Source organism: Chiloscyllium punctatum, chromosome 9 (assembly GCF_047496795.1).
Source record: "Chiloscyllium punctatum isolate Juve2018m chromosome 9, sChiPun1.3, whole genome shotgun sequence".
Taxonomy (NCBI): domain Eukaryota; kingdom Metazoa; phylum Chordata; class Chondrichthyes; order Orectolobiformes; family Hemiscylliidae; genus Chiloscyllium; species Chiloscyllium punctatum.
The window spans coordinates 72756651-72772415 of NC_092747.1; the positions used below are offsets into that span (position 1 = coordinate 72756651).

At 40.7% G+C, this 15765-nt stretch overlaps 1 protein-coding gene across 17 annotated transcripts in view; it reads left to right on the forward strand.

Moving 5' to 3' along the window:
• Positions 1-15765, forward strand: part of LOC140481497 (protocadherin Fat 3-like) — a 792082-nt gene that overhangs the window by 710990 nt on the left and 65327 nt on the right. For all 17 annotated transcript variants that reach the window (XM_072577785.1, XM_072577787.1, XM_072577788.1 and 14 more), the window contains 2 exons: positions 211-345; positions 10019-10176. In XM_072577785.1, coding sequence (XP_072433886.1) covers positions 211-345; positions 10019-10176 — 293 coding nt within the window. The remainder of the gene's footprint in view (positions 1-210; positions 346-10018; positions 10177-15765) is intronic.

Below are 15765 nucleotides of genomic sequence, written 5' to 3' on the forward strand. Positions count from 1 at the left end.
TCAGAACCTGATATTGAGGCCCTAATGTGCCTCAACAAGACCAAGATCAAACCTGGTAAATCCAACATATAATTTGTTCATAATTTAGGAAAGAATGATTTTGGTTTAAGTAAATTCTTTTTTTCTAATTTAAAATCATATCTATTTACAATCTCAGTGAAAAATTGAATAAAAATATTGCCATCATTTGTTTATTTATTTTTATGGCAGGTGAGATCTGTCCTGTTGTTTCTGATGCTTGCCAAGAGAAACCTTGCCCAAATGACATGCATTGTGTTCGAGGTGGTGTAGGACAAGGACCATATACCTGTCAGTGTCCACCAGGAAATTTGGGAAAATGTTCAGGTAAGGAAGACCTCTGTGTACATCTCAGTTTAGAAAACATATCAACAGTTGATTCTTGAATTAATTTCCGCTAATTAATAAAGTGTGGAACCACTATGTGCATTAGTTAAAACATCATCAACACCTGTTATGACCAGGTGAGGAGGGGCGAATTGGCTCTCTGCTTTTGGCTAGAGACAAAAACAAACTGCAGCTGCTGGAATCCAAAGTAGACAGGCAGGAGGCTGGAAGAACACAGCAAGCCAGGCAGCATCAGCAGGTGGAGAAGTCGACGTTTTGGATGTTAGCCGCCTTCAGGAACGGTCCTGAAGAAGGGTTGCACTCAAAACATCAACTTCACCTCCTGACGCAGTCTGGCTTGCTCTATTATTCCAGCCTCCTGCCTGTCTACTCTGCTTTTAGCTGCCCAGAGTAAAACATTTTCATTTCTTTTTGAAGCACAGCTGCACCTTGCCCCTCTGATAATATAGTTTGCTCGTTCACAACGTTCAAATAGGGAGCCAAATACAAGGTCCTGTATTAAAAGAAAACCAATTTTATTACTTGCTGACCTAGAGAAAAATAATAAAGATACGACATCAAACACAAATAAACACAGATATAAATTTTAGAAAAGGTGAGTGCCAAATACAAAAAGGAACAGCAAGGATACACAGTTTAAAAAGTACTTTGAGTGTCCTTGATGTGTTTACTTTTAACTTGAGACCATGGTTGTTTTATTGATGCCTTATATCGTCAGAAGATGCAAAGTTTATGTATATCTTTGAATTCTTGGTGAATGAATGTGACTCCAATTTGCTTCATCTTTTGGTTGTGTCTGTTAAGAGAGACTAAATAGGGAAAGAAAGAGGAAGTTTTCTTCAGTTGCAGCTACAAATTCATATTTTTCTTCGTAGCACTGCCAAAGCAACTACTTGAAATACAGCTTACTGGTGTATTTCTATGCCTGGGAGAAAGTGAGGACTGCAGATGCTTGAGATCAGAGTCAAAAAGTGTAGAACTGGAAAAGCACAGCAGGTCAGGCAGCAGCCGAGGAGCAGGAGAGAGTCAACGTTTTGAGCATAAGCTCTTCATCAGGAATTCCTGATATAAGAGCTTATGCCCAAAACATCGACTGTCCTACTCCTTGGATGCTGCCTGACATGTATGCGTTTCCAGTGCCACAATTTTTGGCTCTATTCCTATACCTGGCTCATTACTTTCTAAGTTGGGTAATGTGCAATTAACACAATTATTTCTACCATTATTATCTTGTGTAATTTATTCATAAAAATGTAGATTAGATAGAAGATGCATGCTTGGGTTATAATACCTTTTGAAAGTGCACAAGTCGCAGGCTACCTTTATCTCAGATTAGTTTCACAATTGGGTATAGTTGTGCAAGGTTTGTGAAGGTTTGTAGCTTAGGTTGAGGTTTAGGGTGTAGGTTTGTTCACTGAGCTGTAGGTTTGATATCCAGACGTTTCATTACCTGGCTAGGTAACCTCATCAGTGGTGACCTCCAAATCAAGCGAAGCTGTTGTCTCCTGCTTTCTATTTATATGTTTATCCTGGATGGGGTTCCTGGGGATTGTGGTGATGTCATTTCCTGTTCGTTTTTTGAGGGGTTGATAGATGGTATCTAGAACTATGTGTTTGTTTATGGCGTTGTGGTTGGAGTGCCAGGCCTCTAGGAATTCTCTGGCATGTCTTTGCTTAACCTGTCCCAAGATAGTTGCATTGTCCCAGTCGAAATGGTGGGTTTTTTTACAACCCATGGACAAAACCAACGTCATCTACAAAATTCCATGCAAGCATTGCCACAAATACTACATAGGATAAACAAGAAGAAAGTTAGCCACTAGGATACCAAACACCAGTTAGCCACAAAAAGACACGACCCTCACTCCCTCGTAGCCCTACACACGGATGAAAAATAACACCATTTCAACTGGGACAACACGTCTATCCTGGGACAGGCTAAGCAAAGACATGCCATAGAATTCCTAGAGGCCTGGCACTCCAACCACAACGCCATAAACAAACACATAAATCTAGATACCATCTATCAACCCCTCAGAAAATGAACAGGAAATGACATCACCACAAACCCCAGGAACCCCATCCAGGACAAACATATAAATAGAAAGCAGGAGACAACAGCTTCGCTTCACTTGGAGGTCGCCACTGATGATGTTACCTCACCAGGTAATGAAAAGTCTGGATATCAAATCTACAGCTCAGTGAGCAAACCTACACCCTGGGTATAGTTGTGGTCAGCTGATTGCTGTGACACTTATCAGTGTCTTTATCTTTTTAAAACAATTTTAGTGTATGAAGATTCTAGGTTTTAAATCAGCTGACACAAATTCAAAATTGATCTTCAATATTTTATTGCTATAATGATACATCTATCTGAAAGATATTTTCCTGTACTGTAAAGCTCGAATACAAATCAGGTATGAAGAGATCACATGAAGCTAGTTTGGAAGATTGATGGAATCTTGGTGTAGAATTTTCTGAATGGAAAACATCAAGAGTTAGGCATGCTTGTTGCGGAATTTACTGAGATTGATTATCTACAGTAGAAAAGGCTCAAATTACAAAATTGAAACGAAAGTGAAGAGATGATACATTGAATAAACTAATGTTTTATTAACTGTTAATAATTATGACCAGGCATTCACATAAAGGCAATGATTGCACACCTAACAGAAATTCACTGGGGAAGTCACCTCCACTTGGCAGATGCCCCCTCCAGTGTGGTAAAAACAATGACTGCAGATGCTGGAAACCAGATTCTGGATTAGTGGTGCTGGAAGAGCACAGCAGTTCAGGCAGCATCCAAGGAGCTTCGAAATCGACGTTTCAGGAAAAAGCCCTTCATCAGGAAAAAAGGCAGTGAGCCTGAAGCGTGGAGAGATAAGCTAGAGGAGGGTAGGGGTGGGGAGGAAGTAGCATAGAGTAAGAGCTTCAGGGCAGAGGAAATGACCTGCGAGTTGCAGTGGGAGAGGGACTCCCTGAGATTCTTGTAGAGAGAGGAGGAAAACTTCTTCAAGGCAGGCATCCTTGCAAGAGGATTCGCAGTAGGGTCCAGCACCACTAATCCAGAATCTGGTTTCCAGCATCTGTAGTCATTGTTTTTACCTCGTTGATTTTAACCCTACTGCGAATCCTCTTGCAAGGATGCCTGCCTTGAAGAAGTTTTCCTCCTCTCTCTACAAGAATCTCAGGGAGTCCCTCTCCCACTGCAACTCGCAGGTCATTTCCTCTGCCCTGAAGCTTTTACTCTATGCTACTTTCTCCCCACCCCCACCCTCCTCTAGCTTATCTCTCCATGCTTCAGGCTCACTGCCTTTATTCCTGATGAAGGGCTTTTGCCCAAAACATCAAGTTCGAAGCTCCTTGGATGCTGCCTGAACTGCTGTGCTCTTCCAGCACCACTAATCCAGAGCCCCCTCCAATGTATAACAATCATTAAGCCATTAATTAGTTCGGGGTAGAATTGTGTATCCCATCTGCAGGAGCTGCTGGAAAATGAAAAGTCTGGCTGTTCCCCAGTCCCAACAGTGCCACCTGGAGTGGAGGTCACCAATGAGACAAGAAGTGGTTCCTCTTGCCGAGGGGCGAAGAACCTGAACTTAAAAAGTTAAATCCAAGGTCATGTTGACTCCAGTATGGGTGAAAAGTTGACTCTATCAGAGAAAGCAATGGGAAATACTTATGGTGGGAGGGTGTATAGGAGGCACCTTCCTTTTGAGAAGTCTTCATTGGGCACAGGATTTCCCTGGCAGCCCAAATATCTAGCCAGAGCACTACCTCTGTGAGTAAAATACAGTATGGCATGGGAGGGTGCCCTTAGATGGCCAATTAAGGGTCTCAGTTGGCCCATAACTGAGTGGCCTATCTGGCTTCTCAGCCATAGAACAACAAAGAGAATAAAGAACAAAGAAAACTTACAGCCCAGGAACAGGGCCTTCGGCCCTCCAAGCCTGAGCTGATCCAAATCTACTATCTAAACCTATCACCCAATTCCTAAGCATTTGTATCCTTCAGCTCTCCACCTACTCATGCATTTGTCCAGACGCATCTTAAATGAATCTACCATGCCTGCCTCTACTACCTCTGCTGGCAACGTGTTCCAGGCACCTACAACCCACTGTGTAAAGTACTTGCTGCATGTATCCCCCTTAAACTTTTCACCTCTCACTTTGAAATCGTGACCTCTCGTTATTGAATCCTCCACCCTGGGAAAAAGCTTATCTCCATCTACCCTGTCTATACCCTTCATGATTTTGTAGACCTCAATCAGGTCCCCCATCAATCTCCTTTTTTCTAATGAAAACAATCCTAACCTACTCAACCTCTCTTCATAGCTAGCACCTTCCATACCAGGCAACATCCTCGTAAACCTTCTCTGCACCCTCTCCAAAACGTCCACATCCTTTTGGTAATGTGGCGGCCAGAACTGTACACAGTATTGTAAATGTGACCGAACCAACATAGTGTACAATTTTAACATGACCTGCCAGCTCTGATACTCAATACCCCGTCCGATGAAGGCAAGCATTCCATATGCCTTTTTGACGACACTATCCACCTGTGCAGCCACCTTCAGGATACAATTGACCTGAACTCCCAGATGTCTGCTCATTAACTTTTCCCAAGGCTCTTCCATTTACTGTATAATTCACTCTAGAATTAGACTTCCCAAAATGCATCACCTCACATTTGCCTGCATTGAACTCCATCTGCCACTTCTCCGCCCAATTCTCCAGTCTATCTATATTCTCCTGGATTCTTTGACAGTCCCCTGTGGATTCTGCTACTCCAACAATCTTCATGTCATCTGCAAACTTGCTGATCATACCAACAGTGCCCTCTTCCAGATCATTTATGTATATCACAAACAACAGTGGCCCCAGCACTGAGCCCTGCTGAACCCCACTGGTCACCTTTCTCCATTTCGAGAAACTCCCTTCAACTACTACTCTCTGTCTCCTGTTGCTCAGCCAGTTCTTTATCCACCAAGCTAGAATACCCTGCACTCCATGTGACTTCACTTCATGTGATTTCACTTTCTCTATTAGTTTACCATGGGCAACCTATCAAATGCCTTACTAAAGTCCATGTGTATGACATTCACAGCCTTCCTTAAAGAACTCTATTAAGTTGGTAAGGCACAATCTCCCCCTTTTAAAACCATGTTGCCTATCACTGATAAGCCCATTCTTTTCTAAATATAAATAGATTTTATCCCTCAGTACCTTCTCTAGCAACTTTCCCACCACTGACATCAGGCTCACAGGTCTGTTGTTACCCAGAATATCCCTACTAATCTTCTTGTACAGAGCAACCCTCCAGTTCTCCAGCACCTCACCTGTGTTTAAGGATGCTTCAAAGATATCTGCCAGGGCCCCAGCTATTTCCTCTCTCGCCTCCCTCAGCAACCTGGGATAAATCCCATCCGGTCCTGGGGATTTGTCCACCTTAATAACCTCTAGCCTACCCAACACATCTTCCATACTTATGTCACTGTGATCCACTTATCAAACTTCTATCTCTAATCTCAACATTCACCATGTCCTTCTCCTCAGTGAACACTGATGCAAATAATCATTCAGAATCTCACCCATTCTCTCAGGTTCGACACACAGCCTTCCTTTATTATCCTTTAGTGGACCAATCCTTTCTCTCGTTACCCTCTTGCTTCTTATGTAGGAATAAAAGGCTTTGGGATTCTCCTTAATTCTGCTTGCTAAAGCTATTTCATGACCCCTTTTAGCCCGCTTGATTCCTCGTTTAAGACTGGTCCTACTCTTCTGATATTCCTCTAGGGCATACGTTTCCTCTTGGCTTGTACAATTTCTCCTGTTATCCACGGTTCATGAATCTCACCTTTCCTATCCTTTGCTTTCAAAAGGACATGCCTATCCTGCACTATCTTTAACCTATCTTCGAAAGCCTCCCACATATCAAATGTGGACTTCTCTTTAAATAGCTGTGTCCAATCCACATTTCCCAGCTCCTGCCTAATTTTGATATAATTCCCTTAAGACCACTCTCATCCTTGTCTACGAGTATTCTGAAATTTGCAGAATTGTGATCACTGTTCTCAAAGAAATCCCCCACCGCAACTTCTACCACCTGGCTTGGCTCATTCCCCAACACCAGGTCGAATATGGCCCCTTCTCTCGTTGGACGACTGACATACTGCTCTCGAAAACTCTCCTGGACGCTTCTTAGAAATTCTGCCCCATCTAGACCTCTGACACTAAGTGTATTCCAGTCAATGTTGGGAAAATTAAAATAGTTTACCTATTTGTTCTTCTATCTCACACTCACTCTTGGGAGGCCTGTAATGCAGCCCCAACAATGGAACTGCACCCTTCTTATTTCTCAGCTCCACCCATAATGCCTCACTACTCAAGCCCTCCATAGTGTCCTCCTTTAGCACAGCCATGATATCATCCCTGACCAGCAATGCAACTCCTTCCCCACGCCCCCCCCCCCCTCCCCTTCCCCACCCATCCTTTTACTTCCCTCCCTGTCTTATCTGAAGCGTCTATATCCTGGAACATTTATTACCATTCATGCCCTTCCTTCAACCAAGTCTCTGTGATTGCAATAACTTCATACTCCCAGGCACTAATCCAAGCCCTAAGTTCATCTGCCTTACCCACTATACTTCTTGCATTAAAGTATATGCACTTCAGGCCACCAGTTCTTTTACATTCATCTGCTCTCTGCCTACTCTTCCCCTTATTAATGCTATCTTCCTGATTCTTACAGTCTCCGGTTTCCACCTCGCTGGAAAGTTTATTCCTCGTGACATCTGATAGCACCAAATTTTATGACCCCTTCCTTTAACCCATCCTTCAAAACATCTAAAATTCTAACCTATTTGTTAGCCTACTTGACTGAAGATGCTATAATTAAAGAGATTGGAATGCTGATAGAAGAGATCTGTATCTCTTACAATAAGTTATATGTTTTCCAATATAAATTATAAAGTGTAAATGGTAGATAAAAATGCCCATTAGCTGAGAGACAATAAATTGATCATTGATTACAAATAGTGTTTGCAGAATTAAGTTTGAATACGCACCTAGAGAGATTCACCAGCAAAGTATTTGTGCCTGGCAATATTAGTGGCATCTCCTATAACATAAAAACTTGATGTAGATGACATAATACTGAACGATTCATTAGATGCTTATTGTAACTCATGGAGGGTAGGTGGGGGTGTGTGTTTGTAATTTTTTATATATACATATAGGAACGTTAATGTCTTGGTCGGTACTAAGTTTATTTGATTACAATCATGTGCTTGCATAAACCCAACATGCTTCAAGTGGCCCCAGTTAAGAAAGAGACTGAAACCTTTATATCCTCTGATCACATGCCATAACATATCATATGAGTGATATCATATGAGTTCGTCCCTTAACAATGTATTTATCTAAAGACTTCAAATTTGTTTAAATTTAGGAAGGAGTATCATATAAATATATCTAACTTTGGAAGTAACTGCACGATCCTCTAGGCACTCAGATGAAATAATTGGCTGTTGAGTTTTCACCTATGTTTTGAACTCCATTCTGTTGAATTTATGATTATTATGTAGACATACCGGACAACAGTTGTTCCTACTAGAGCTCCTCCTAGCAAAGCTTTGAGTTACTTAATGCAACACCCAGACCACAAATAGTTGTTGGCTGCCTTTTCAATTGCTCGACATGGCTTTTTGACCATTCAAGTTGACGGTACAGTGTTGTTGTCTAATTGGTTGATTATTGTGATTATACTGTGCAAATTGCTCTCGAAAGGTGGAATGAGAAATGCCTACTGTATTTTTGTGGGATCAGAACGTTCATGGAAGCAAAACTAGTGCTTACAGAAAGAGGACCATTGTGGATTAGTGGACAAGATAGTGGAAGGAGGTCAGCAAACAAAAAAAAAAGAAACTAAACCGCCATGTTATGAATTAGTTTCAAGATGATTTTAATTTGAAAAGTTAGCTGTTGCTAGTTTTGGTTTGTGACATTTTAGATTTAATATATTGAAACCTTTGATAGTTCTTCAAAAAAACACGATCAGGGAATTATACTGTTAAGGACAAAAGAAAAGTCAGTAAATATAACATTTTCAGCACATTTTGCCTTGTCCCAATGTAATATGAAAGGAAGATGTTCTAGCAATTATGTTTGACACTGGTTAACTGCTGTTTGAGGCTCAAAGTTGGCCACAAAAGTTCTAAAAATATTGATATTCAAATGACTTGGGAAGTTTTGAGCTGCAGGGCACGTCTATCCTGTTAGTCTATTGATCTCATTCTGTGCCTGTAGATGATCTATTAACTGCAATAACACCGACTGGCCTTCAGGAGATAAGGCAGATAGATTTCCTTTGGCAGAATAACCTTGTCTGCTTTACACAGAAAATATTCCTTTAAAGGAACCCTCTATATTTCTGTTCATATCTAATGAATTCTGCTTTCTTAAAATTATATACATTGTAAACTTCTAAAGTAAGATACGTGCTGACATTTGTTCTCAAAATCCAATAATATGCTAATATTTCAATGATAATAGAATATCATTTTTTGCCTACAAAAGTGCAGCATTTCGTAGTAATTTAGCAGATTTTGAAATATTTTGAGATGTTCAGATGTGAAATATGTTTTATAAATGCAAGTTAATTCATATTTTATCTTTTATAATTATTATATTTGCATGTATTTAAATAAGTTAATACATTGGTCCCACTGATATTAATATATTATTTCTACAAAATGAGTGCATTTGAGACATTAACCATTCCTAAAAATCAAGACACAATATGTGAAATTACATTTGTTAATTAATGGATTCAATACATATCGACACCATTCAAGGTGACAGTACAGTCTGGTTGTCTAATTGGTTGATTGTTGTGGTTATATTGTACAAATTGCTCTTGAAAGTTGGAGTGAGAAATGCCTACTGTTTTTTTGTGGGAGCAGAATGTTAATGGAAGCAAAACTGGTGCTTACAGAAAGAGGACCATTGTGTACAAAGTGAGGGGCAAGATAGTGAAAGGAGGTCAGCAAGCAAAGAAAAAGAAAATAAATCCCATAAAAATTTGTATGCCCTCTCTTGAATTAGAGTTCAATGGTTTCTGTTTCTATTTTCCCCTATCATTTTGTGTTAGTTTCTCTTAAAGTTCTTGAACAAACTTTTGATTGTTTTGATGACACATTTTCAGTTAATTTGTTTTTAGGAAATTATGAACAAAATTGAAAGGTCTAAATCCATGCCAAAAACAAAACAAAACATTAGGAAACTAGTGTGAAAGCTAGCTGCTTTTCCAGTGTGACATGGCTTTGATTTTTATTGGTTTCTATTTAGCTTCACCACCCAATTAAACAATAGAGTATCAGCAATTTTCAGGTTGTCTTTTAATAGCCTTTTCATGTAAGTATATCAAGTTGTTCTAGGTTGTTACTGATTTCACTGCAAGGTGCTTTAAAGTAAAACTTGAAGAATAATACTTATAAATATTTATAAATGTTATGTTTTGTTAAAAGTGCAAATAATCCTAATCACATGTTGTAATCTAATGCAATATTGAAATGCTTTCAGAATAAATGTCCCCATACATATTGCACGAGTGCAGTCTAATGTTTCCAAATGCTTTTACTTAATCCATTCAGGTCATGCATCCCTTAGCTTTGCTGGAAACAGCTACATTAAGTATCGGGTGGCAGAGAACAGTAAAAGAGATGAACTGAAATTGGGGCTGCATTTGAGAACACTGCAGAGTAATGGAATAATAATGTATGCAGAAGGAGATTATTGTGTCATTCTAAAGGTAAATGAACTTTATTAACACAAGTGCTTTTTTATTGTTTATGGCTCACACAATATTTTGGATAGTATCTTAAACTGATGGTTGCCTTTTGCATTTCAGTGTTTAAGAACTGATCCAATTTATTACTCTCCTTGTAACGTGGAGTGACTTGTTAAGTAGCTTGCTAAGTAATTGATTTCCAGGATTTTCTCTCTTTTAAGCTGGCTATTGTGATTTATACAGAAATAGTTAAGGAAGTTCTACAGTCAGAACTAATATTAACAAAGTACTCCGGTCTTCTGTTATTTTAAGATTTGAGATAATTTTGTTAAAGGTAATGCACAGAAATATGGTGCAAAATGTAAACATCTCTGGGAACATTAATGTGAGTAGGAATATAATTAACTTTTGCACTTTACATGCATACCAACCTAAAAATAGTTTCAGAGCAGCTAACAATCTCCAAAAAACTGACCACTCAAAAAGTAAAGGGCTTACAGCTGAATAGATTTACAATATGGAACAGATTCCAGACTAGATGTGCCAATACCTTTAAGACTACAATATTTTACAATCTGGTACAAAGGTATGCACCTCACCTCCAGATTTTGGAAGATCAACTTAAAGTTTGAATCAGTTTCAGGCTACACAGATCATGCCACGCCACCACAAATCAGGTGAAACATTCGAGCACATTGTGAGCAGTTGTCAAGACATAGGACGAGGGTGTGAATTTACCAACGCTTACCTAGCTGAAAAGCTTATCAAATTTTACCTACATTAAATCCTTATGTAACACTTCTGAGCAACCATGAACTAAAATAATATTGAGACTCTTCAAGTACAAGGGTACAAGTCTGAAGCAGATGTACCTTGCCAGCAGCATATACAAGTGCTTGACTCCAGAAGAAAAGTTTCAGTCATCAACAGGTTCAGTGGAAAATCTAGTTCTTGAATGAGACATGTTTCACTCACCAAGACAGTGGCCAGCATTTTATGACATATGTAAACTATATGCCACAATCGGGCACTGAACTAAAATGTATAGGAATTCCAATCACCCAGAAAAACTCAAACTAAAACACAGTTTCACAACAGCATGTGAACCAACAACAACTCTGTTGAAGAGGCTTCCAAAGTTCTGTCCATGCCGAATAAGTATGTCAACAAAGTCCAAAAGATAACTACAATATTGCAACCTGCAGGCCACACAGTGTTTGTAGTAACCTTGACACCCAGCATAGCTGCTGTTAGAAAAACTGAAGCCTTTACCTCCATCCCCAAGTGAAATGCTATAAAAGAAATAGAAAATGGGCACTATACCATAACATTGGCACTGGTGTAAGATGTTCTGTGGAAATTGGTACAGTTTGGTGCAGTCCATACAAGATAACCTCAAACAAGTGATGGGCTTGTTGGTGGGTAAGCACTTTGGTGATGATGGCCACAATTCTGTGACTTTCACCTTGGAGAGAGATAGGTGCGTGCAACAGGGCAGGTTTTACAATTGGGGGAAAGGTAAATATGATGCTGCAAGACAGTATCTGAGGAGCATAAATTGGGAGCACAGGCTGTCAGGGAAGGATGTCGTTGAAATGTGGAACTTTTTCAAGGAATATATACAACGTGTCCTTGATATGTATATACCTGTCAGGCAGGAAAAAAATGGTCATGTGAGGGAACCTTGGTTGACAAGGGAGGTTGAATATCTTGTAAGGAGGAAGAAGGAGGCTGACATAAGGTTGAGGAAACAAGGTTCAGAAAGAGCGTTGGAGGAATACAGGATAGCCAGGAGGAAGCTGAAGAAAGAGATTAGAAGGGCTAAGAGAGGGCATGAAAAATCTTTGGTGGATAGGATCAAGGATAACCCCAAGCCCTTTTATGCGTATGTGAGAAACCTGAGAATGACGAGAATGAGGGTAGGTCCGAACAAGGACAGTAGTGGGAGACTGTGTATTGAGTCGGAAGAGATAGGAGAGGTCTTGAATGAGTACTTTTCTTCAGTATTTACAAATGAGAGGGACCGTATTGTTGAGGAGAGTATGAAACAGACTGGTAAGCTAGAGGAGATACTTGTTAGGAAGGAAGATGTGTTGGGTATTTTGAAAAATTTGAGGATAGACAAGTCCCCCGGGCCTGACGGAATATATCCTAGGATTATATGGGAAGCAGGAGAGGAAATTGCAGAACCATTGGCAATGATCTTTTCATCTTCACTATCAATGACGGTGGTGCCAGGGGACTGGAGAGTGGCGAATGTTGTGCCCCTGTTCAAAAAAGGGAATAGGGATAACCCTGGGAATTACAGGCCAGTTAGTCTTACTTTGGTGGTAGGCAAAGTAATGGAAAGGGTACTGAAGGATAGGATTTATGAGTATCTGGAAAGACACTGCTTGATTAGGGACAGCCAGCACAGATTTGTGAGGGGTGGGTCTTGCCTTACCAGTCTTATTGAATTCTTTGAGGAGCTGACCAAGCATGTGGATGAGGGTAGAGCAGTGGATGTAGTGTACATGGATTTTATTAAGGCATTTGATAAGATTCCCCATGGTATGCGCAAAGTCAGAAGGCATGGGATAGTGGGAAGTTTGGCCAGTTGGATAGAGAACTGGCTAACCGGTCAAAGTCAGAGAGTGGTGGTAGATGGTAAATATTCAGCCTGGAGTCCAGTTACAAGTGGAGTTCCGCAGGGTTCAGTTCTGGGTCCTCTGCTGTTTATAATGTTTATTGATGACTTGGAAGAGGTAATCAAAGGGTGGGTCAGTAAAATTTGCAGACGATACGAAGATTGGTGGAGTTGTGGATAGTGAGGAGGGCTGTTGTCGGCTGAAAAGGGACTTAGATATGATGCAGAGCTGGGCTGAGGATTGGCAGATGGATTTCAACCCTGTCAAGTGTGAGGTTGTCCATTTTGGAAGGACAAATAAGAATGCAGAATACAGGGTTAACGGTAGGGTTCTTAGTAAGGTGGAGGAGCAGAGGGATCTTGGAGTCTATGTTCATAGATCTTTGAAAGTTGCCACTCAGGTGGATAGATCTTGTAAGAAGGCCTATGGTGTATTAGCGTTCATTAGCAGAGGGATTGAATTCAAGAGTCGTGAGGTGATGTTGCAGTTAGTAGGACCTTGGTAAGGCCACATTTGGAGTACTGTGTACAGTTCTGGTCGCCTCATTTTAGGAAAGATGTGGAAGCTTTGGAGAGGATGCAGAGGAGATTTACCAGGATGTTGCCTGGAATGGAGAATAGGTCGTACGAGGATAGGTTGAGAGTGCTAGGCCTTTTCTCATTGGAACGGCGAAGGATGAGGGGTGACTTGATAGAGGTTTATAAGATGATCAGGGGAATAGATAGAGTAGACAGTCAGAGACTTTTTCCACTGGCACAACAGAGTGTTACAAGGGGGCATAAATTTAAGGTGAAGGGTGGAAGGTATAGAGGGGATGTCAGGGGCAGGTTCTTTACCCAGAGAGTGGTGGGGGCATGGAATACGCTGCCTGTGGGAGTGGCAGAGTCAGAATCATTGGTGACCTTTAAGCGGCAATTGGATAGGTACATGGATAGGTGCTTAAGCTGGGACAAATGTTCGGCACAACATCGTGGGCCAAAGGGCCTGTTCTGTGCTGTATTGTTCTATGTTCTATGTTCTAAACCTTATAACAGTCTACCATCCTGTGCATTATATGCTAATTATAGATCCTCAGGATGAACTCTTGAAACCTTGTGATCCATGAAATCCAAAGATTTTAGCTTTTCAAGTCTATTCGTTACCTAACTAACCATCACTTGTACATTTCTATTTAGCTGTAAGATGATGGAATATTGCACCAAAAAGATGTTCAGATAAGAATCCTACCCGAGAAGAGCATAATCCCAAGTTTTCAGAGAGCAAGCATTTTTCCAAGCTTAATGTCAAGAATAGATATTTGTCCAAACATATTTCCCAGAGTAACAGGAACTGATAACTTTTAGAGCAGTCTTCAATGGGCAGCATGGTGGCACAGCGGTTAACACTGCTGCCTCACAGTGCCAGAGACCCGGGTTCAATTCCTGCCTCAGGCATCTGTCTGTGTGGAGTTTGCACATTCTCCCCGCGTCTGCGTGAGTTTCCTCCGGGTGTCCCGGTTTCCTCCCACAGTCCAAAAATGTGCAATTTAGGTGAATTGGCCATACTAAATTGCCAGTAATGTTAGGTGAAGGAGTTAATGTTGGGGAATTGGTCTGGGTGGGTTGCTTTTTGGAGGGTCGGTGTGGACTTGTTGGGCTGAAGGGCCTGGTTCCACACTGAAAGTAATCTAATCTAGCTATTGTTCACTCAGATTTCTATTTGTATTATCCATCATCAGATGTATTCTAAGAACAAATACCTCATATCATTAAGAATCTAGTACATCATATCTGTGTCGCAGATGACATTGTGTTCTAGGAAGAAGTAAACATGAGCATGATATAACTCCCTGACCTTTACTATACTCGTAGAAAGATATAGGAGCAGATGGTATGAGAAAGTATATAAGTGGGGGAAGGGGAATTACAATGCTATTAGGCAGGAACTGGGGCACCTAAATTGGGAACACATGTTCTCATGGAAATGCACGACAGAAATGTGGGGTTGTTTAGGGAGCACTTGCTGATGGTATTGGATAGGTTTGTTCCACTGAGGCAAGGAAAGGATGGTAGGGTGAAGGAATCTTGGGTGATAAGGGATGTGGAACATCTAGTCAGGAGAAAGAAGGAAGCTTACTTAAGGTTGAGGAAGCAAGAATCAGACAGTACTTTAGAAGGTTACAAGGTAGCCAAGAAGGAACTGAAGAATGGATTTAGGAGAGCTAGAAGGGCATATGAGAATGCTTTAGCGGGTCGTATTAAGGATAACCCTAAGGGATTCTACACTTACGTGAGGAACAAGAGGATGGCCAGAGTGAGGTTAAGGCCAATCAGGGATAGTGGAGGGAACTTGTGCTGGAGTTGGAGGTGGCTTCAGTATTCACTCGTGAGAGGACCTTGATTTTTTGAGGATAGCTTAAAACAGACTGATATGCGAGAACAGGTTGACGTTTGATGATAGATAGGTCCCCTGGGCCAAACGGCATATCTGCAAGGTTACTATAGGAAGATAGATTAGCCAGGGTAAATGTAGAGTAATAGGGTGGGGGAACTGGTCTGGATGGGATACTCTTTGGAGGGTTGGTGTGGACTGTTTCCACACTGCAGGGATTCTATGATACCTCATCAGCTCATGTCATGAGGAGGGAAATGTTGTATTTTTTCAACAATAAAATGTGTCAAATCACGATGAGCGAAATCAACTTCTTCAGTTCTATTTGTCAACAGGTATTTGACCTGATCCTACCAAAATAAAAGATGACTTACAAATGTTTCTCACTTAACTTTTTATCCGCATATAATCCAAATTTTGCAACCAATGTATCTTTTTGAGGTGTTCTTCTAAAAAAACACAAGGTGGGAGAAAGTCACCAGCATATTCAACAATCTCTCAAATGTGCTCTATTAAGCAGTAAGTGTAAACTTAAGTATTATGATCCCACCAAGCTCACCACATTTGAAGATAAATGGATCCCAGACAGACCTTGAAACATATAGTAAAAACA